This window comes from Ranitomeya imitator, chromosome 1, assembly GCF_032444005.1.
Source record: "Ranitomeya imitator isolate aRanImi1 chromosome 1, aRanImi1.pri, whole genome shotgun sequence".
Lineage (NCBI taxonomy): Eukaryota > Metazoa > Chordata > Amphibia > Anura > Dendrobatidae > Ranitomeya > Ranitomeya imitator.
Window position 1 is genome coordinate 1,015,090,744 of NC_091282.1, and position 24,318 is coordinate 1,015,115,061.

At 44.6% G+C, this 24,318-nt stretch overlaps 1 protein-coding gene across 1 annotated transcript in view; it reads right to left on the minus strand.

Annotated features, from left to right (window-relative positions):
- Nucleotides 1–426: 426 nt before the first annotated feature.
- SETD7 (SET domain containing 7, histone lysine methyltransferase) overlaps nucleotides 427–24,318 on the minus strand; it is a 108,393-nt gene continuing 84,501 nt past the window's right edge. The window contains exons 6-8 of the mRNA XM_069743971.1: nucleotides 13,429–13,546; nucleotides 3,420–3,577; nucleotides 427–725 (exon numbers count right to left, since the gene is read on the minus strand). Of these exons, the coding sequence (XP_069600072.1) occupies nucleotides 548–725; nucleotides 3,420–3,577; nucleotides 13,429–13,546 (454 nt within the window). The 3' untranslated portion in view covers nucleotides 427–547. The remainder of the gene's footprint in view (nucleotides 726–3,419; nucleotides 3,578–13,428; nucleotides 13,547–24,318) is intronic.

Here is a 24,318-nt window from a genome sequence, read left to right on the forward strand (position 1 = left end):
ATAGAATACAAAAAAAAGTGTACCAAAAGATCACTAGTTGTCAGTGTCCCACAGCTAAATGTGCGGTCCTACTACAGGCAGATTTATAAACAAACCCTTCTGTAGTTCTTTGCTACGTAAGTAGAAAAGGTCACATTGTAGTAAAGACAACAGCCACCCTTTCCCATCTCCTTTACAGGACTGCCAACTTACACGACAGCGTCCTAGCATATTGTACACACTGTGTAACCGGCACAAAGGCAGAGATACAAAAGCCTCCATATTTGGAGTCCTAATATTTGCGCCTTCTCCGCTCTGATGCCTAACCCTGAAATATGTACTAATCCGCACAGTATTTGCCTAGTATTAAATAGCATCCTCCTTTTAGTGTAATATACGGTTACAATGCTAATAGGTATTTTGACTACAAGTTAAATAACGAGTAACATCACAAGATGAAGATTAGTCGATTGTTATTCTCAGCGACCTTAGGAAAGTCCAGAAATCTTCGGTAAAAAGAAAATGCATAGATCCAGTTACCCAGAGAGTAGAAGAAAAGCTTCGCCGTTCACTTCTGAGTCAGCTCAAATTCCTTCAGCTGCTGCCGATACCATTCTGGGGCCTCGGGGCCATTTTTCCCTGCAGAGTTGTGGTCGTAGCCATACGCCACAGTAAGTTCCTCGTCCTTTTCCACTGCTGCAATGGTTCTGATGCACTTGATCAGCCCAAATCTAGGATGAACAAACCTTAAGAAAGAAGACGACATAGAAATCAAGAAAACATTACAGTTTAGATAGGAAGGTGTGATAACATCTATCTTCACACACTGTAATGATTATTTTTTTGAAGCTGATAATTTGGAGTCTGCAGCCAAGTGCAAATAGGGACAGGCAGAGCTACAACAATAAATGCCAATACTGTAGATATTCAGTCAGTAGCAAGTGTTACAAGTCATCTGGCAATATAGACCCCACCTATCAAATAGGTCACACTCTAAAAGAACAAGGTATTCATCAGCAATCTGTAATTTATATGTTGCTGTTGTGTATTTTATGCTAGATGTATGCTTTATTATTAGGTGCAGCACTCATGAGTCAACTCCTATCATTCCTGCCAGTCATTGACTGACAGTTTTCTGCAAATGCACAGTAATAGAGATGTTAATCATAAGCACAAACTACCAGATCCTAAATACCGAAGACGCCTCACAGAAACTACACCCCAGGCACGTGTAGTACTGAAATCAGCTTGCTTGCAAGTACCTTATGCTGAGTAATATCTCTATATCTTCCAGCACACAACATCTGATTCTCCCAAGACCTCTTTTTCTCCTCCACATATACGTTCCTCACCCAATCACCTCCAAGACTTTTCCCCCTGTATCCCTTATCCTCTGGTCTTCTGTTCTTCAACACATCCAACTATCCATCACATTTGGAACATTCAAACGGAACTTGAAAGCCCAACCCCTTCAGGGAGGCTTACAGCCTACAATGACCCCTGCGGCTACCTCACACCACCAAAGCTGCTGCAACACTAACCCCCACCTTACCGTTTCCTTCCCCCTTATCCTGCACTCTGCAACATTCCCCCTTTACACTTTCTGGGGGGGGGGGGGGGGGGGGAGTCTTCCTCTCACTTGCACAGCACTGTTAGTATCCAATTTAAGGGGTTGTCCCTTTTCAGAAAATAATAGTCCCTGAAAACAGATTGAAGAAAAAAAAAACACTTCCTCGCCCTCCGAGTCCTCTGCCGAGTCTCCGCCATTGCTCCTTGCATCTAATATTGGCTGCAGCTCTGACGCCACTTCAACAGCCAATCAGTGAGCTCAGTAGCTTTGTGTGTGGCATTGCTCAGTAACTGATGTCAGTGCTACCGTCAATTTCAGATACCTGGAACAGTGGTGGATATTCGGCAGTGGACCCAAAGAGGGTAGATGAAAAAAAAAAATCACTGATTTTCTGGGAGACAAAAGCCTATTTAATATAACAAACATTTATATACAAATTTTCTCCTACCCCTTAGTGACGGAGCCAAATTTTTCAAATCTGACCAGTGTCACTTTATGTGGTAATAACTCTGCAACGCTTCAACAAATCCCAGTGATTTTGAGATTGTTTTTTCGTGACGTATTATACTTTATGATAATGGTAAATTTAGGTCAATATGTTTTGTGTTTATTTATAAAAAATATCAAAAATTTGAGAAAAATATAAAAAAATTAGCAATTTTCAAAATTTGAATGATTATCCCTTTAATCCAGATGGTCATACCACAGCAAAACATTAATAAATAATATTTCCCACATGTCTGCTTTACATCAGCACCATTTGTAAAATGTTATTTTATTTTTTTAGCATTTTAGGAGGTTTAAAATTGTAGCAGCAATTTTTCATTTTTTCAAGGAAATTTACTAAATTTATTTTTTTAGGGACTTATCCATGTTTGAAGTGACTTTAGGGGTCTCATATATTGGGAAACCCCCAAACGTGATACCATTTTAAAAACAGCACCCCCTGACATATCAAAAACTGCTGTCAGGTAGTTTATTAACCCTTCAGGTGCTTTACAGGAATTAATGCAAAATGGTATGACAGAAATGAAAATGTGTATTATTACCACCTAAATGTCTCTAACTTCTGAACAGATTACTACAGCCGTCAGACTGTAAGGCCACTATTTGGTCATGAATTGCCATGGAAAAACATCAGGACCACACAATCATGATCTGAGGGCACCAATTTGGAAAAAGAGGAAGCCCCCACACTCTGTTAACCATTTATAATGAAATAGTCACTATTTACAGCAGCATCTAAGGGGTTAAACAGATTTGGACGGTGCAAACACTGATCGTGGCTGATGCAGAAAGTTGTCAGCTATAGTGGACAGCTAACAGCTACTGGATTGTTACCTGTATGGGGAGGCTATTTTCGTATATGTAAGGTCAGTTAAAAGGCGTATTGGCGGTCATTAAGGGGTTAACGGACTTATAGGCCCAGGTCCATTTCATGTGGTATAATACAGAACAATGGCATATGTGCATTCTCTATGGTTTTTGTGTCATTTTAGTGCTTACAGATGATAAATTGTAGTTTGTAGACCAACGCCAGAAGAGCTCTAACCATCAGAGTCAAAGAAGACACAGAAAAAATATAGGGAAACCCAATCACAACGTGAGTTATTTGAAAAATGTAACCCTCACGTGCTCCATTATAATATTCTACAATAATTGTCAGCAGACACACAACACAGTACATTTCTGACATATACTCCCAAAGAACTATAGAATGTGACCAATGAGACTTGAAAAAGACAATGAAAACGGTCTGCACATAGCACTACATCAGGTATTTGTTAGAGATCAGATTTTTAATTCAGCTACCTTATATTTAATGTATGTAAGCCCCTTAGGACAGAGGTTCAACGAGTATTGTACTCACGTGTCATAAATACAGTTAGGAGAAAAAGAGTGGTTGGCCTTATGTCCCAAAGATGCACAATATTTGGTAGTCATGTTGTAGGGATCTGGTACATCAATTACAGTTTCATCGTCTAAGGAAATTGTGTTGCCATTTAACGACCAGTCTCTGCTGTCCACCTAATGGTTAAATCAGAAAGGGTACATGATTCTTCATATTTCTGGGAAGGGGAGGTAAAGTACGCAATTCGGCTCAAACCTTATAGGGAATCCATGTTTTTATTCTACCAGTGTACTAGATACCATAATTAGGCAGAGTACCTAATGTTATCAATGCCATCTTATCAAAGGGAACCTGACAGATGGCACACACTGGCCGATCCATGGGCAGCATGCCTCAGATGCTGGCTGCTTTATTTTAGCTCCAGTGGCATCGAAAAGTTTGGGCACCAATGTTCAAAATTATCATGATTGTGAACAGTTGAAGATGAAATGATCTCTAAAAAGGGCTAAAGTAAAAGATGACACATTTCCTTTGTATTTCAGGTAAAAACACACATTGTATGTATGTGTGACGTATGTAATGTGTACACACACACACACACACACACATTATATAGTGTATTTTCCGGTGTATAAGACGACTTTTTAACCCCTAAAAATTGTCCCAAAAGTCGAGGGTCGTCTTATACGCCGGGTACGGGTGCAGGGAGCGATCCTGGATGGTTCCCAGGGTCTGAAGGAGAGGAGACTCTCCTTCAGGCCCTGAGATCCATATTCATGTAAAAAATAAAGAATAAAAATAAAAAATATGGATATACTCACCCCTCCGACGGACCCTGGCTCTCAGCGCTGCTATCGTCTGCCTCCGTTCCTAAGAATGCAGTGAGTGAAGGACCTTCGATGACGTCGCGGTCAGGTGACCGGTCACCTGACCACTCACGTGATCACGACGTCATCGAAGGTCCTTCACTCACTGTATTCTTAGGAACGGAGGCAGACGATAGCAGCGCTGTGAGCCAGGGTCCGCCGGAGGGGTGAGTATATCCATATTTTTTTTTTTTATTCTTTATTTTTTACATGAATATAGATCCCAGGGCCTGAAGGAGAGTCTCCTCTCCTCCAGACCCTGGGAACCACACACCGTATAAGATGACTGGGCGTATAAGATGACCCCCGTCTTATACGGTGGGTATATCCCAAGTTTCATATTTTATATGGAAAAGTTGGGGGTCGTCTTATACGCACAGTTGTCTTATACACCAGAAAATACGGTATATAAAAATGTAAAGTGCTGCAAAATATGTTGGAGCTATAGAAATATTATTATTATTAATTTGAAGGAATTTCATCCATTGTTCCTTGGAAAATTCTTCCAGTTGTGTCAGATTCCTGGGTCGCCTTGCTTGCACTGCTAATTTGAGGTCTAGCAACAGATTTTCAATGATGTTCAGATCAGGGGACTCTGAGGGCAAATGTACAACCTTCAGCTTGTGTCTTTTGAGGTATCGGTAGTCTATTGTGGATTTTGAAGAGTGTTTAGGATCTTTATTAGCACGACCGTGCTCGGATATCGTGTTGTTAGACAGCGCAACACATGCAGGGATTGTATGTTTGTTAGAACATAAAACACGCAGCTGCAGGGACTCGAACATACAGTGCCGGCAAAAAAACAATCTTTACAAATTCAGCGAAACCACAAAATCTTAACATTCAAGTGTTTTTTTTGTGAATATTTTATTACAATTAGTATTGTGTTAAACGGAGGGCACTGCGCCCCCTCCTGGAGGTGCTGCGGGAAAATAAGATCCCCTACAGTTGGGGTTACCCATTTCAATTACAAGTACGCAGTGATAAAGGATTGATAATTTTGAGATCCCCGTCAGATCTGCAGAACTTCACCGCTGCACTGGGCTTACCAATTGTCACACTGGGAGACTGGCCTCGCCTTACTGCGTCTGACCTATGGGGCCCACGCCGTGCTGGAGGCCCCCCACCGGGTCGCTGGGAAAGAGGAAACGGGGCTCCCGCCGTAGACCTGCCTCCGTTACTCATGCTGATGACACTTGATCACCTAATTCAGACCTTATGATCACTATTGCCCCTTTTCTCTTTTTGCTTTCTTGCCGCCTACATTGTCCCTCCATGTTGCCAGGCTCCCACGGGGGGCTTGGTCGTGACTTTGCTTTAGCCTGTTAATTGTGGATGGATTGGAGCCACATGTTTTGTAGCGGTGACATTCCTATTTGATTCTACCTGGGACTCCTGAGCGGGGTTCCTAACATGGTTCATTTTGCACTATTTATGAATGTCCACCTAAGTCAATTGACTCCTCATGTACTGTGCTCAACTGTTGCACTACCGCATTAATGTGTTAATGTTATTTTATGTTGGCTAACGCTGCTCTTTCTCCTGAAATGTGACTTTTGATGATACCCCTTCGGGGGCTTGTTATGACTCTGCTCATTTCGACAAATGTACTTGGCCCATGATCCGCTGTTATGTTCATTAACAATGTTTATGTTACCAAGGTCATGGGCCTACTGGGTAGAGTTGGATTTTTTTTTAATTTTCTTTTTTGCTGCAGGGGCTCGGCTGGTTGCTCTCTGCTCAATCACCTCCCCACTAGGGTGTGTCTCTGACTCTACTTCTCAGAGTTTTCTCTGATATTGTCCTGTACCCTTGAGGCCTAGTGGCTTCTTGGTTTTTCTCTTTTTTCCTGGTCGGAACCCTGTCTTCCGGCTGAACTACTCTCTTTCCTTGGTGCTTTACTTTCTCTGTTTCTATTTTTCCCCACTTTCCACCCCTCCTACTCCTTTCCGACCCGATTGTACCACCCGCAGGCCCGATAGTTCCTATGGCGTCTCTACAACTCTGCTCGCTTAATGTCAGGGGGTTTAATGTCCCTGAAAAGCGATCAAAGGTTTTATACGGTATGCACAAGAAACGGGTTGACATACTTCTGCTGCAGGAGACACATTTCTGAGCAGAAAGAATCCCTAAGCTTAACCATAAATACTACACACAGTGGTTCCATGGCAGTAACTCTGACTCCAAGTCTAAAGGTGTCAGCATTGCATTGCACAAGTCTTTACAGGCTCAGGTAGTTGCCTCTAAAGCGGATTCTAATGGTCGATATGTGTTTTTAAAGCTCAAAATTGCCCATGATCTGTTTACCATAGCTAACATTTATCTCCCCAATCAAGACCAGGTCCGAGCGTGCAGAAAGTACCTACGGGACCTCTCGGCCTTTGCGGAAGGCTATGTGATTATGGGAGGGGACTTCAATATGGTGTTGGACCGCGCTGTGGATTCCTCTTCGGGCAGGTCAGCGGTGTCCCTCTCACAGCTGGAGAGACTGCGGCGGGCCCTGACGGACTCAAGGTTGGTGGATGTTTGGAGGTTACTACACCCCACTACCCGAGATTATACCTACTTCTCCACAGTACATAATTCCTATAGTAGATTGGATTATTTTTTGATCAGCCACGGGCTCCTGTCTCTTGACCTAAAGTCTGACATTGACACGATGTTGTGGTCAGACTATGCCCCAGTTTTGCTCTCCCTTCGGCTGCCGAGCCTTTCTCCGAGAGAATGGACCTGGTCCTTAAACCCTGGTCTCCTTGGAGATCTAACATGTCAGGCGGCCGTGCGAACAGCAATCTCAAACTTTCTAGATTTTCACAAGCATGACCCCACGGCCATCCCATACCAATGGGAGGCTCTGAAGGGAGTAATACGGGGAGTATTTATACAACAGGGGGCCCGACTGAAGAGAGAGAGGGAGACTAACATTGTGGGTTTGTTGACTCGTATCCAAACTCTGGAGTTGGATCATAAACGGACTAGAGATGCTGGGGTGCTGGCTGATCTCCTCCGGGCACGCTGTGAGTTGAGTGCCTTGTTGGACACAACGTTAGCACGACAGGGGGACCGCTTTCATAAATTTCTGTATAAGTACTCTGATAAACCCGGGAGAGCTCTAGCGAGGTTTTTGCACCCCCGTGCCCCCACCACTTATATCCCTACCATGAGGTCTGCTACGGGTGAACTGGTCCATTTTCCTGAGGAGATTGTGGACTCATTCAGAGCATATTACGACTCTCTCTACAATTTAAGCGGCCCGCTGTCTGATATGTCCCCTTCCGAGTTTCAAGCACGGGTGGACGACTACATCCGGGACACTGAGCTCCAGCCTATGTCGGTGGAGGAGTCTGAGGCCCTGGAGAGTCCTCTCTCTGAACAGGAGGTTTTAGACACGATAAAATCTTTGGCTAATGGTAAAAGCCCTGGTCCTGACGGATTCTCCGCCGCCTTCTATAAGTTATATGCGAATTCCCTGGTCCCCTTCATGACCAAACTGTTTAACTCCATCTCGGCCAGCTGCCCCTTTGCCCCCCAAACGCTGATGGCCACAATCACCGTGATTCCTAAACCGGGAAAAGATCCCCTATTGTGTTCAAGCTATAGGCCCATATCCCTCATTAATGTGGATGTGAAGGTGTTCGCGAAAGTGTTAGCTGGTAGACTGATCCCTATTCTCCCTGGGTCCATCCATAGTGATCAGGTGGACTTTGTGCCGCACAGGGAGGCCAAGGATAACACGGTGAAGACGTTGCTTCTGACCTCGTACATGCGCACAGGAAAGGTACCAGCATGTTTATTATCTATTGACGCTGAGAAGGCATTTGATCGCCTAGGCTGGACCTTTCTACGTGCCTCCCTGAAGCAACTGGGAGTGGGACCTAACATGTTGGAGAGGATTTTTGCTCTGTATCATAGGCCTACGGCCCGTCTTAGAGTGAACGGTACCCTTTCCCCGCCCATTGACATAAGAAACGGGACCCGTCAGGGTTGCCCCCTTTCCCCCTTACTTTATATCCTTGCGATGGAGCATCTGGCAGTGGCATTACGGAAGACTCCTGATATTGAGGGTCTGAGGATTGGCCAACATGAGTTTAAGATATCCCTGTATGCGGATGATTTATTGCTGTACATTACCAACCCGACCGTGGCTTTTCCTGTACTCCTCCGAGAGTTCCGTAGGTTCGGGGAGGTTTCAAACTTTAAAGTCAACTACTCCAAGACGGAGGCGCTCAATATCTCCCTGCCTGATGATCTAGTCTCTCAGCTTCAGGCGTCCTTCTCTTTTAAGTGGAAGACCAATGCCTTAAAATATTTAGGAGTCTTAATACCTGCTGACATTAGCGCAACATATGCTCTGAACTACGTCCCGCTCCTGCAGAAAACTATCTCGGACCTTAAACGGTATGGCAGACCTCAGCTATCTTGGTTCGGACGGGTGGGAGTTGTCAAAATGGATATTTTACCCCGATTCCTCTAACTTTTTCAGACTGCTCCAGTGCAGGTTCCGGATTGCTTTTTCAGGCACCTGCAGTCAGCTATCAATAGCTTTATTTGGGGAACTAAGAAGCCGCGGACTCGATTCTCAGTGTTAGTGAGACCCAAGACTAAAGGGGGGGTAGGCCTTCCTGATTTTAAACGTTATTGTCAGGCAGTCTTGCTCTCTAGGATTGTCGACTGGAGGTTCGGTGATGCTCATAAACAGTGGGTGCTCCTGGAGAAACTTTTATCGCCCTCTTCTTTGTACTGGCTGCCTTGGCTGGGGGGGGGGACCGGACGCCCACCTGTGTCGAGTTTTGCTCCACTCACACAGATTGTTTTGAGGTTCTGGGATAGATCCTATGTGAAATTACGCCTGACCTCCCGATTGAGCAGACTGAGTCCCCTTTTTGACAATCCGGCCTTTCCCCCAGCAATGAATAGATCTACGTATCTGTGTTGGTCACGATTTGACGGGGTGGGACTGGGTCAGGTGAAGGATAAGCTTGCGGGGCTCTCCGGCATGCGGGGGTTACGAGGTTCTGATCTTACGACACCGCTGTCCTGGCTGGAGTTTCTGCAATTGCGGAGCTTTCTTTCCAGTGTGCCGATGGGGGCGCTGACACCATTTGAGTCCCTGATGCTCCCTACCGAGGGTCCCTCCCACGTGGTTTCGGTGCTCTATGGCCTGGTCTTGAATTCACTTCCCCCTACTACGCTTGGATTTATGGAGGCTTGGGAGAGGGACCTGGGGATCACCTTTTCTGAGGCGGATAGTCTAAAAATCTTCACTCTTGCACATAAGATGACGATGTTCAGTCAGGCGCAGGAGAGGAATTCTAAATTACTGACACGCTGGTATAGGTGTCCCGTCCTTCTCCACAGGATTAACCCGGAGATCTCGGACGCCTGCTGGAGATGTGGCTCCGCCACGGGCTCTATGCTTCATGTTTGGTGGTCCTGTGGTCCCCTGCAACCCTTCTGGAACTCAGTCTTCGATGCCTTTCATTTGATGACTGGGGTCCGCCACGAGCCCTCCCCCCAAATGGCCCTACTGTCCCTGATACCCAGTTCGATAGCTTCCGTTAAAAAGGGGATCCTGAGATTTTGCCTCATAGCTGCTAGGGCAGTTATTCCCCGACATTGGAGGTCCACTGAGGTCCCCTCCACGGAGGAATGGATAGCTGAAATGGATAGATTACATCGTCTAGAGTCGCTGGTGGCGGGTGATGGTGATGCTGCATATGTCCAGGGACGCACCTGGTTCCTCTGGCAATCCTTCAAGGAAAGCACAGGGTTCCTGACTTGGCTGCGTACATACTCATAATTCTCAATACGTGGGCGTATACATTGCTGGGTCTCCCTTAATCCCCCCTCCTTCCCCATTCCCCCCCCCCCTTTTTTTTCTCTCTCTTCTTCTCTTTCTTTCTTTTTCTCCTATCTCTACAATTGCTTTTCTTACAGGTTCTGTATCCTGTATCCATGTCCCGAGGTGATTCTCAAGATGAGAAGCATGCACCCTTCATGTACCAGAGTCCTTGTTCAACTACACTTGTGCTGTGTTCTCAGAGGCGTAATGTATAGCTCTGGACATTGTAATGATTCGTTTTATTGTTTTTCCTGTTTAAAATTTCAATAAATATATTTACTGAAAAAAAATTAGTATTGTGTTAATAATTAATTAGTATTTACATTTTACTAAGCCAGTTTTGCTATTACGGTAGACAGTTTTTGATCATCTCCCCCATTGTGTGCACTTTTAAAGAAGTTAAATCAGGATGTGGATTTTACATGTAAAGTTTTCTTTTGCAGCATAAGTATAAAGATTTTTTTGCCAGCACTGTATTATTCGAACACATCCAAGATACTCAGATAACACGCTATCTGAGCACGTTCGCTCATTACTAATCATCCATTTGGAGAAACCATCCTCTTTTCAACTTCAGCTTTGCATCAAGAATTTGTTGAAATTTCATTGAATCCATTCTTCCGTCTATCTGTGAAATATTGCCCGTGCCATTGGCTGCAACACAACCCCAAAGCATGAATAATCCACCTCGACAAGCCTGCCCTTGAGCATGAGAATCTCCTTAACTGAAAACTACAGATAAAGATTAAATAACAACCACAAAACGGATTTCATCAACCAAGGTAACAGTTCAATCAGTATAACGGCGCCAACCTGACACGGTCTGTAGGTTACTCAGCATAATCCTTCTGACAGGTTCCCTTTAACTACATCATCAGTACACAGGAATTGTTTCTAAAGTGAATCAAGCTTGTTTAGATGTTCTTTTGCATACATCTGATGCTGAAGTTTATTAATGAGAATGCAGGAGAGGTTTTCTTCTGATGAACAGTAAAACAATGTACATCATCTCCAGGGTCTACAAAATCTTTCTGAAGGTCTTTTGCAGTCAAGCGGGGGTTCTGAGCAGATCTCATTAAAATTTTGCTTTGTCTTCCAGATCTTGACCTCCACTGTTCCTGTTAACTGCCATTTCTTAATTTACATTTCAAACTGAGGAAAGGGCAGCTTGAAACTGCTTTGCTACCTTCTTCTAGCCTTCTGCTTTGTGGACCTTCACCATTTTCAGAGTGTTAGGCAGCTGCTTATAAGAACTCATAGCTGATATTGTTTGGCACAAGGTTGAAGGAGGCTGGGTTTTTGCATCACCTGGCCTTTCTTAATGATGAAAGTGAAAAAGCCATAACCCTAACAGGCAAATTCAAGTCTGAAACAATGGTCAAAGTTAAATGAGCACAGAAATCTCCAAGGTTGTCCAAACTTTTTCATCGGACTATTTTCCTTTTTGCAATTATTAAAATGTAGAAGGTTAACATATATTTTTTTTTGCCTAAAATACAAAATAAATGTGTCATATTTAACTTTAGGCCTTTCAGAGATTTAATCTTCAACTTGCTTAACAGTTCACAACAGTAATTTTGACCAGGGATGTCCAAACTTTTACAAGCCACTGTATATATGTTTAACTCAGAAACACTGCGGGTTCTCCCCGCCCGCTGCCCTGAATTGGCAGGTCTCTCCATGCACGCGTGTATAGGGAGACACCTGTCACTCCAAGGCAGCAGGTGGGGAGAAGCCGCTGGCGACTCGCCTATCTGACTAGTCTCCCATGAGACTCAGTCCCCAGCGGCTATTAAACTATGTTTTTCTCTGAAACGCAGCAATGTTTTAGAATTAAACATATACTCTATGGTTTTAGCCAGCGCCTGATACATGCTGCCTGTGGATTAGTGGTGGGGTTCCCTTTTAAGTGCCATGATAAGGTTATATTGTAGATTTTATGTTTGGAGATACTACTGCACCTCTTCTTCCTAAAGGTACCTTCACACATAACGATATTGTTAACGACATCGTTGCATTTTGTGACGTAGCAACGATATCGTTAATGAAATCGTTATGTGTGACAGCGACCAACGATCAGGCCCCTGCTGGGAGATCGTTGGTCGCTGAGGAAAGTCCAGAACTTTATTTCGTCGCTGGATCTCCCGCGGACATCGCTGGATCGGCGTGTGTGACACCGATCCAGCGATGTCTTCACTGGTAACCAGGGTAAACATCGGGTAACTAAGCGCAGGGCCGCGCTTAGTAACCCGATGTTTACCCTGGTTACCATCCTAAAAGTAAAAAAACAAACAGTACATACTTAACTACCGCTGTCTGTCCCCGGCGCTGTGCTCTGCTCTCCTCCTGCACTGGCTGTGAGCGTCGGTCAGCCGGAAAGCAGAGCGGTGACGTCACCGCTCTGCTTTCCGGCCGCTGTGCTCACACAGACAGTACAGGAGGAGTGCAGAGCAGAGCGCCGGGGACAGACAGCGGTAGGTAAGTATGTACTGTTTGTTTTTTTTACTTTTAGGATGGTAACCAGGGTAAACATCGGGTTACTAAGCGTGGCCCTGCGCTTAGTTACCCGATGTTTACCCTGGTTACCGGCATCGTTGGTCGCTGGAGAGCGGTCTGTGTGACCACTCTCCAGCGACCGAACAGCGACGCTGCAGCGATCCGGATCGTTGTCGGTATCGCTGCAGCGTCGCTTAATGTGAAGGGGCCTTAAATGGATCCAAAAACATGAGGAAAAGTGATGTTTGATCGATAATCCAATCAAAGAGATAGCAGTGTGGCTGAATTCACACTGCAGCTACCCGGAGCACCCAAACATGTCCATAGCACCCCAGTCACTTAATAAGGCAATATAAGGCTATGTTCACAAGTTGCGTTTTTGCTACGTTTTTACAGCACGCAAAACTTGCTCTCTTGGCAGTAAAGAAGAGTCTTACAAAAAGCAGGTTTTGCATGGGTGAAAAAATGCTGCAAAAACGCTGAAAAGTAGCGACATGCTGCAGTTCTAAAAAAAAAAATGCAGCAGTTTTCCAAATCAGTCAGAAAAAAAAAAACAATGTGTGCATGAGATTTCTGAAATCTCATAGCTTTTGTTCGTACTGTAAACTGTAGCTTAAATTTTGCAGCAAAAACGCAACGTGTGAACATAGCCTTATAGGTTCTGATAGGCCTCTACTGGGCAGGTATACCCTTTTCATTTGGTTGGAATAGATTACCATAATCTGCTGCAGTATAAAACATTTTCTGCAAGGCGTACATGTTTCTGACATGGGAAGCAGTGGGTGATGTCCAGCATAGCTTGCGTTCGTTTCTGAAGTCATACCTCTTGATGTGTAATCCGCACACCATTATAAAAGGACATCACAGTACGAGGACCTGTGCTTATATTGGCGTAGAGACCTTCTCCAGCATTAGAAATCAAAGAAACAGCTACGTACACTCTAGGGAAGAGAAGAAAAGATGCAAGTCCAGAGATAGTCATCAGACGGCAATTACAAGTGACGGAACAGGAACCCGGAAAATGGCTCCCTAATAGCAGAATATGGAAAGAAGAGTCCTCTGTAGGAACAAACCGAGCAGCAGCTTGTAGCCACCCATTCCACCTCCTATCAAGAGGAATAAACCTTCAAATGTATGGCACTATAACCAATATATCATGTCTGCAGGCACAAATCTGTACTGAAAACGTAGCAAATCTAATATATAAAGCTGAATGTGTGTATGTGTGTGTGTATGTATGTCCGGGATTGGCATTTGCACCGTCGCAGCTACAGCCACAAAATTTTGCACAGTCACACGTCTGGACCCCGAGAGAGTCATAGGCTATGTTGTGAGGCAAAATTTTAACCCCGCGAGTTCCAATTCACCAAACAATTTTGCCCCTATCTACATAATGGGGAAAAAAGTGAAAGGAAAAGTGTTGGAGGCGTCGCAGCTACAGCCACAAAATTTTGCACAGTCACACGTCTGGACCCTGAGAGCGTCATAGGCTATGTTGTGAGGTGAAATTTTAACCCCGTGCTTTCCAATTCACCAAACAATTTTGCCCCTATCTACATAATGGGAAAAAATGAAAGGAAAAGTGTAGGAGGCAAATTGACAGCTGCCAGATGTGAACAAGGGGGACTTAAAGAATGAGAGCGATGGCGCCAAAGAGTATATACCGTACAGTTGCTAAGGTGGGGCCCCGACATGGGATAGTCACCACACACAGGGATATGAACACACACAAATTGCGCCACACACTACCACATGCTTGAACACATATTACCCTCAGCACACATTTCACCACAAATACACCAACCTCGCCACATAAGTCGAAACACAAAAGTCGCCACTCAAAACTCGCCACGCGCAGAACTCGCCACATGCAAAAACTAGGCAATTGCAAAACTCGCCACAAGTGCAAAACTCACCTCATAGAAAACTCGCCACACGCAAAACTCGCCACACACAACTTGCTACACTAACCTGTCACATGCAACTCGACACACAAAAAGTTGCTACACGCATGTTGCCACACAAAACTCATCTCACAAAAGTCGCTACATGCATGTCGTCACACGCAACTCAACACACACAACTTGACAAACGAAACTCGCCCTAAAACACACACAAGTCTGGTATTATCCTTCAAAAATAAAAATCTGATTAATAAGCAGACAAACTACAACAAATGTACCATATAGGAAATACGGCAGCTGTCAGTCACATGACCTGTCTATTATGTGTATGTGTGAGCTAATATATACTGCCAGGGGGAGGGCTTCCTGTTGGTTGGGGATATAACAGGCTGCCAATTTAGCTTACAAATACGGAGGTAAAAATACTGAGCAAATAACGTGTGAACGAGGTCTAATACAGGAGGAGATGACACACAGGTATATACTATATACAGGGGAGATGACACACAGATATATACTATATACAGGAGAGATGACACAGGTATATACTATATAGAGGAGGAGATTACATACAGGTACATATATATACAGGAGGAGATGACATACAGGTATATACTATATACAGGAGGAGATGACACAGGTATATACTATATACAGGAGCAGATGACCTATAGGTATATACTATATACAGGAGGAGATGACATACAGGTATATGCTATATATAGAAGATGACACAGGTATATACTATATACAGGAGGAGATGACACACAGATATATACTATATACAGGGGAGATGACACAGGTATATACTATATATACAGGAGGAGATGACATACAGGTATATACTATATATAGAAGGAGATGACATACAGGTATATACTATATATAGGAGGAGATGACATACAGGTATATACTATATACAGGGGAGATGACACACACCAGGTATATACTATATACAGGGGAGATGACATACAGGTATATACTATATACAGGAGATGACATACAGGTGTATACTATAAATAAGGGAGATGACAAACGTATATACTGAGGTGAAAATGAGAGGTGTGAGTGCAAAATGAGAGGAGTGAGGGAAAATAGTGGAGTGATCGGAAAATGACAGATGTGAGGTCGAAATGACAAGTGTTAGGGGGGAATGAGAGGAGTGAGGGGGAAAATAAGAGGAGTGAGGGGGAAAATGAGAGATGTGAGGGGGAAAATGAAAGATGTGATTGGGAAAATGAGAGGTGTGATGGGAAAATAAGAGAAGTGAGGTGCTATAACTAACCACAGATATTTACTATGCCCAGGCAACGCCGGGCTCTTCAGCTAGTATACTATAAAATATGCAGTATATCCTAAGACATAAAAGAGTTGCTTCTGTTTTATTATACATTTTCTTTTTCGAGATAGTTGTCTCAGTGACCTCTAGAAAAGATATGCAAGTTATTTAATATAAAGAATATGATAGCCCATGATCTGCTGGGAAAGCAGATCTTACCTGCGTGTACAAGGACAAGTAAAGGACTCGTTACAGGGCAATGCTTTACAATCTGTAATCAAGTAGAAAAACCGTGCTCTATGTGTAGACTAAGGGCAACTTTACAGGTCTGAATACTGCAACAAAATGGATGTCCACATAATTCTCTGGATTAGAAAACGCAAAAATAGTTTGAGGGGAAGTAGCCAGGTAAAAAAAAAAAGAAAAAGAAAGAAAGGGGGTTGGTGGGTGGACTTCCAAACAGTTCCAAAGCATTTATTTCTCTTAAAAGTGAGGTGTTTGTTTTTTTTAAACTATTTACATATTACTGACATATACTCAAGACAATTAATTTTTTTTCTCTGAGGCTATGTGCACACGTCAGGATTTTTGGCAGAATTTTCCTGAACAAAACAGGACTTTTTCTGCAGGAAATCCGCATGCGTTTTTATGCACGTTTTTTCCCGGAGCTTCCCAAAACATTAAATAGCGGGAAAAACGTGAAAAATCCACAAAATTAAGGCTGTGTGCACATGTTCAAGATTTTTATAGCAAAAAACGCGATAAAAACGCATAACAAAAGCATACATATGCATCCCATCAATTATAATGCATTCTGCAATTTTTGTGCACATGATGCGTTTTTTTTCCGCAAAAGAAACGCATCGCGGTAAAAAATGCATCATGTTTATTATTTTTGCGGATTTTTCACGTTTTTCCTGCTATTTAATGCATTGGGAAGCTCCGGAAAAAAAAAACACAAAAAAACACACACAAAAAAACGCATCAAAAACGCACCCCCAAAAAGCAAAAAAAAAAAAACGCATGCGGATTTCTTGCAGAAAATGTCCGGTTTTGTTCAGGAAATTTCTGCAAGAAATCCTGACGTGTGCACATAGCCTAATGAACATGCTGCGTTTTTTACCGCAATGCGTTTTTTTTAGCGGAAAAAAAACGCATCGTGTGCACAAAAATTGCAGAATGCATTAAAAATGATGGGATGCTTATGTATGCGTTTTTTTAAGCAGTTTTCCCATGGAAAACGGCCGAAAAAACCCGAAAAATCCTGAATGTGTGCACATAGCCTGAAAGTAGACACCTGATGCATTGTCAAAAAGGCCACTCAGCACCTTATACACACAAGCTCAGAAGAAGTGTGACTCAAGCTAAACGTATGTTAGCCAATTTTGTCTCAAAATTCCCTGAACCGCAACAAAGCAAGTGGCGAGTGCCTTATTCTACCTTTACATGTAAGTGGACCTTTTCTTTGGTAAGCACCACTTAAAAAGTGCTGTGAAACTGCAAAAAAAGTGCAATCCCAGAGTTTTTTTTAACCATATTCACTAAATGCTAAAACTGACCTGCCATTATGATTGTCCAGGTCATTACAAGTTCAAAGACACCTAACATGTCTAGATTCTTTTTTATTTAAGTGGTAAAAAAAATTCCAAAGTTTGTTAAAAAAAAAAATAAAATAAAATAATAATTTGCACCATTTTCCGATACCCGTAACGTCTCCAACGAGGGCTTATTTTTTGCATGCCGAGCTGATGTTTTTAGCGATACCATTATGGTGCAGATTCGTTCTTTTGATCGCCCGTTATTGCATTTTATTGCAATGTAGCAGTGCCCCCCAAAAAAGTAATTCTGTTTTGACTTTTTTCTCGTTACGCCGTTTAGTGATCGGGTTAATTCTGTTTTTATATTGTTTTATTTTTTTTATTGTTTTATTTTGAATGGGGCGAAAGGGGGGTTATTTGTAGTGATGAGCGATTGTACTCCTTGCTCGGGTTTTCCCGAGCGCACTCGGTTGGTCTCCGAGTATTTATGACTACTCGGAGATTACGTTTTCATCGCCTCAGCAGCATGATTTACATTTATTAGCCAACTTGATTACATGTGGGGATTCCCTAGCAACCAGACAACCCCCACATGTACTCAGCCTGGCTAATAGCTGTAAATCATACAGCTGCCGCAATGAAAACTAAATCTCCGAACACTAACAAATACTCAGAGGTTCGGGAAAACCCGCTCATCACTAGCTATTTGAACTTTTATATTTTTTTATTTTTCTAATATTTTTAAAATCATTTTTTTTATATTTTTGGCATGGTTCAATAGTCTCCATGGGAGACTAGAAGCTGTTGGAAACCTCTGGTTGTCATGCCAACCCATCGATGACCCGTGATCACATGACTGGGTCACCGATGGACGGGATTTCCGGCCTGCTTGCTGGAAGCGCGCCTTAAATGCCACACATCCAGCTGCCGGGCCCGTGCAGGAGGGGAAGTACGCTGACCCCAGCACTAACTTCAGCTGGATGTGCTTCCAATGACACACATTCAGCTTAAGTGTACTGCAATAATGTAGGTTACGGTGCATAATCCTACTGACAAGTTTGCTTTAAGTGTATTGCAACACAGGGACCCTCCAGCTCCCTGCACTGAAATACATGCCATTGGCCAATCAGAGGCCAGCAGCTGACATCAGCGTGCCCGCTATGGTGACACATGACATCACTGCCATGCGATGCCAAGGCATGCCGACATCAGCTGCTGGCCTCTGATTGGCCAACAGCGTATATTGCAGTGTAGAGAGCCAGAGGGTTCCTGTGCTGCAATTCACTTAAAGCGAACTTAAAGCAGGAATGTGCACCATAACCTACACACAGTCAGGTTGGCGCTGTTACATTGATTAAAATGTTACCTTGGCTGAAGAAATTAGTCTTGTGGTTGTTTTTTAATCTCTTTTTTGCAGTTTTCAGTTGATGAGATTCTCATGCTTTTGGGGCACCACTTAAATAAAAAAACTAAATTATGCATATTTGGTGTCCGCCGAAAATCACACAGACCTGGAGAATCATATTGCCAGGTTAGTTCTACCGTATAGTGAACATGTTAAATAAAAACAACCGAAAAACAATTGTGCACTTTTTTTTATAATTTCAAAGCATTCGGATTTTTTTCCCCCACTCTCCAGTGCATCACATAGTACAATGAATGGTGTCATTCAAAAGTACAACTCGTCCTGCCCAAAAAAAAGAAGAAGCCCTAAGGCCTGTCCCACACGTCCAGATAATTCCGGTACTGGAAAAATCGGTACCGGAATTATCGGTACCGGAATTATCCGTGTCCGTGTGCTCACGTGGCACATCAGTGTGGCACACGTGCGGCATCCGTGTGCCACTGGGTACCGCAAGCACCGTGCAGGAGACAGCGCTACAGTTAAGTGCTGTCCCCTGCACATGGTGCTGAAGCCGCCATTCATTTCTTCTCTCCAGCAGCGTTCGCTGGAGAGAAGATATGAAAAATCTTTTTTTTTTTTTTTTTTTTTTTGGTGTTTAAAAAAAGATCCCTGTCCCCAACCCAATCCCTTCCCTATGGGATGTGGAGCCGCATATTCATCACTGTAATGAGCGGCACCACGTGACCGCTCATACAGGAGAAGCTGCGGCGAGGAGAAGAAGCAGCGAGGGAGCCGGGTAAGTATTTTATTAACAGCGGGGGGTGGGGGGTGGGGCGCACAGGGGGTGGGAGGGGGTTGGGGACAGGGATCTTTTTTTAAACAAAAAAAAAGATTTTTCATATCTTCTCTCCAGCGAACGCTGCTGGAGAGAAGAAATGAATGGCGGCTTCAGCACCACACTGGGGGGACAGCTGTTGTGAATTCTGTTGTCGGGCTCCCTCCTGTGGTCATGAATGGTACTTCGGCTGGTTCTGTCCATGGACTTCCTCTGGTGGGTGTTTCTGAGTTTCACAGGTGACGAGGTTAATTCGTTAGCTGCTGCTCTATTTAACTCCACTTAGATCTTTGCTCCATGCCACCTGTCAATGTTCCAGTATTGGTCTGTTCACTCCTGGATCGTTCTTGTGACCTGTCTTCCCATCAGAAGCTAAGTTCCAGCTTGTATTTCTTTGGTTTGCTATTTTTCTGTCCAGCTTGCTATTTAATTTGTTGTCTTGCTTGCTGGAAGCTCTGGGACGCAGAGGGAGCGCCTCCGCACCGTGAGTCGGTGCGGAGGGTCTTTTTGCGCCCTCTGCGTGGTCTTTTTGTAGGTTTTTGTGCTGACCGCAAAGTAACCTTTCCTATCCTCGGTCTGTTCAGTAAGTCGGGCCTCACTTTGCTAAATCTATTTCATCTCTGTGTTTGTATTTTCATCTTTACTCACAGTCATTATATGTGGGGGGCTGCCTTTTCCTTTGGGGAATTTCTCTGAGGCAAGGTAGGCTTTATTTTTCTATCTTCAGGGCTAGCTAGTTTCTTAGGCTGAGCCGAGTTGCATAGGGAGCGTTAGGCGCAATCCACGGCTATTTCTAGTGTGTTTGATAGGTTTAGGGATTGCGGTCAGCAGAGTTCCCATGTCCCAGAGCTCGTCCTTATTATCAGTAACTATCAGGTCATTCCGTGTGCTCTTAACCACCAGGTCCATTATTGTCCTGACCACCAGGTCATAACAGACAGCGCTTACTGTAGCGCTGTCTCCTGCACGGCACACAGACTGCACACGGACAGCATCCGTGTGCGGTACGTGTTTTACACAGACCCATTGACTTTAATGGGTCCGTGTAATATGTGCGCTCCCACAAACACTGACATGTCTCCGTGTTTTTCAAACGGACACACGGTCCGTGAAAACACGCTGACATGTGCAGAGACACATTGATTTTAATGTGACTACGTGAGTCAGTGTCTCCGGTACGTGAGGAAACTGTCACCTCACGTACCGGAGCCACTGACGTGTGAAACCGGCCTAATACAGCTATGTGGACAGGGAAAAAATGTTATAGCTTTTCGAACAAATAGAGGTAAAATCAAAAATTGAAAAAAACAAGGAGCTAAGGTATGTGCACATGCCGCCTTTTTTCAGAATGCCCAGGAGTATAAAAACCACACTGCTATGCACATGTTCAATAATTTGTTACTCCTTTTAGGGTATGTGCACACGTTGCGGATTCTCTGCGGATCCGCAGCGTTTTTTGAGGTGCAGAAACGCTGCAGATCCACAATTGATTTACAGTACAATGTAAATCAATGAGAAAAAAAAATGCTGTGCACACTTTGCGGAAAATCCGCTGCGGAAACGCTGCGGTTTAAAAGAAGTAGCATGTCACTTCTTTTTTGTGAATCTGCAGCGTTTTTGTACCCATTCCATTATAGAAAACCACAGGGATAAAAAACGCAGCAAATGCGCAAGAAAACCGCAGCAAAAAACGCTGCGGAACCGCACAAAAAACGCGACAAATCCGCAGGTGCGTTTTCTGCCAGGAGAGGCAGAATCCGAACCAGAAATTCCTAAGCCTAATCCGCAACGTGTGCACATAGCCTTAAAGGGCCACTGTCACCCCCCTCCAGCCGTTATAAACTAAAAGAGCCACCTTGTGCAGCAGTAATGCTGCATTCTATCAAGGTGGCTCTTTTAGTTTTAGGTTCAAGTATACCCCAAATAAAGCGTTTTTATACTTAGCCACAATTCCTGTCTCTAGCCAGGGAGGCGGGTCCTCACTCCCCAGCTCTAACCGCTCCTCTGCCGTCACTCAACTCTTCCTGTGCGTTCGGCGCCGCCCCCTCATCGCTGTGTACGTTTCAAAACCGGCGCCTGCACAGTGTACTGCTGTGCTGCGCAGACGCAGTAAGCTCTGGCCATCTGACGTCCCAGCCAGGCTTGCAGACTTTATTTGGGGTATACTTGAACCTAAAACTAAAAGAGCCACCTTGTTAGAATGCAGCATTACTGCTGCACAATGTGGCTCTTTTAGTTTATAACGGCTGGAGGGGGGTGACAGTGGCCCTTTAAAGGGACTCTGTCACCTGAATTTGGAGGGAACAATTTTCAGCCATAGGGGCGGGGTTTTCAGGTGTTTGATTCACCCTTTCCTTACCCGCTGGCTGCATGCTGGCTGCAATATTGGATTGAAGTTCATTCTCTGTCCTCCGTAGTACATGCCTGCATAAGGCAATCTTGCCTTGCCCAGGTGTGTACGGATCTAAAAACCCACTCTGGCAAAACGCTAGTGTCAGGGCAGGCCAGATCCCCCAAGGCGTAGAGGGACAGTTCATGCCACGTTTACAGCTGGGACACCCAACAGCTGGTTTGGTCGGCTAGGTATTCCTTCACCATCTTCTAACTTCCAAAACTTTTCCCTCTTGTCAGAGTACACCGCAAATAAGGGCCTGGGTGCAGGGAGGGTCTAATGAAACTGACCCAGACTTTGATAGTATTCCCCTGCCTCTATTGGTCCAGTGTCACCCTCCTCTCTACTCCTTGGTTATCCAAAGAACTCGGATCTCCGCCTCAAGCGTTCTCAAATGGGAATTTTTTGAACAATTCTTCAGCTAAGGGATTCTGGTATTGCACCATTTTAGTTGCTCTCTCCACCGCAGGAAGAGGAGAACGAAAGTTCTCCTTGTAGCGTGGATTGGGAAGTATGAACCATCAATAATCGGTGGTGGCCAAATGAGTATAACGAGAGGCAGTAGGACAAAGACAGCCATGTGTGCCAGACTTCCAACAGGCAAGACTTCCCTGTCCCCACCAGGAGGATGACTCCATCTCCTCCTCATCTTCAGGCCATCCACACCGAACAGACAAGAAGCTGGTGTTGGTAGTATCCTCTGTAGCGCATATAACAATCTTCTGTTCCTCCTGCTCAGCTTCCATTCTCACTCAATCTGCACTGAGAAAATAAGTTGAGACAGGGCTAGGTAGTATCACCATGTCTACTTTCTACCTCCATCACCACTTAATCCACATGCAAAGTTCCTCTTTAATTGCGAGCAGGGAGCATTTCAATACACAGAAGCAGGATGGTTACGCTGATTATGTAGTCATCGCCGCTCACCATCTTGAGGTTTTGGAGAACTGCACAAATGGCCACTCATCAGTTATGTGCAGAGGATGAGCAGAATACAGACAGGCATATTGTAGCTGGCATTTATCTACTGCCCTATGCTGGTCACAAAGCGTTGCCAACATATGTATTGTTAAATTTCAAAGAGTAGTCAGGTTGCAAACCAGTCAGTAAAGTTGCAATTGCAAGTGCTGCTGCAGCACTGCCAGACTAGAGGATGCTGTAGGTGACTTAAGGAAATGGGTGCATTTTCAGAAAGTGCTGAACCACCAAGTTGAGTAAGTGGTCCAGACATGGTACATGTGCGAGCTTGACAAGCTTCAGAGCTGCCACCAGGTTACGGCCTTTACCACACACAATCATGCCTGGTTGTAGGTTCAGACCTTTGAACAACTCTGCGGCGGTGTGCGGTTTGACATCTAATGATATGAGTTTAAGCAGCTTGTTGCGGTTGTACCGAGGCAGTGTTTCCAGCTTGCAACTCATATGGATGATAATTCTGAGATGGAGGAAGAGGAGGAGGAAAGGGTGCAGGAACTGGTGTAGAAAGAGGGGGGAACCTTGATGGAACTTGGGCATGCAATTCTAGGTGTCGGCAGCACATGGGCTGTCCCAGGGTTCAACTTAGTCCCGGCATCCAGCAGGCTCACCCAGTGTGCAGTCAGGGAAATGTAGAGTCCCTGGCCAAAAGCACTTGTCCACTTGTTTGGTGTTAAGTGCACCTTCCCAGTAACTGCATTGGTCAGGGCATGGATTATGTTATGGGACACAAGCTGGTGTAAGTCGGGGATGACTTCCTGGGAGAAATAGTGGCGGATGGTGACAGTGTACCGATGGACGGCTGCCACCATGAGGATGCAGAAAGCTTCAGTGTCCACAAGCCTAGATGGCAACATTTCCAGTGCAAGCAGTCTGGAAATGTGGACGTTAAGTGTTTGGGCCTGTGGATGGGTGACTGTGCATTTCCGCTTGCGTTTCAAGGCTTGTGGTATGGACAGTTGGACACTGCGCTCAGACAAAGTGGATGTGGTTGCTGATGATGGCTGCGTATGTGTATGTGCCACGACATGTGCAGAGCGTGAGGTATCCACACCTGCGTCCTATGCAGGGGATTGGCAAGCATGTAGCACAGGGGAAGAGGCAGAGGTGTCACCCGCAGACTGATTGTGGGCCCACGCGTTGGGTCCACCTAGTCGGGTGTTTGGGTGAAATGTGCCTGAGCATGCGGGTGGTTAGGCTGCTAGTAGTCTGGCCCCTGCTGAGCTTGGTACGGCACTGGTTGCAAATGACTGTTTTCTTGTCTTCTGCACTTTCTGCAAAAAAAAGCACAAAAAAGGGGGAACACCTAACCCTTGGCCTGGGATCTGGCCACGTCTGGGTGCTCTGGGGAATAGCTGACCGCCTTCTCCCTCAGTCAACCACACTGCCTCTTCCTGCCTGTTGCGGTGCTGCGGATCCCTCCCCTCTGCGCTGCTGTGCTCACT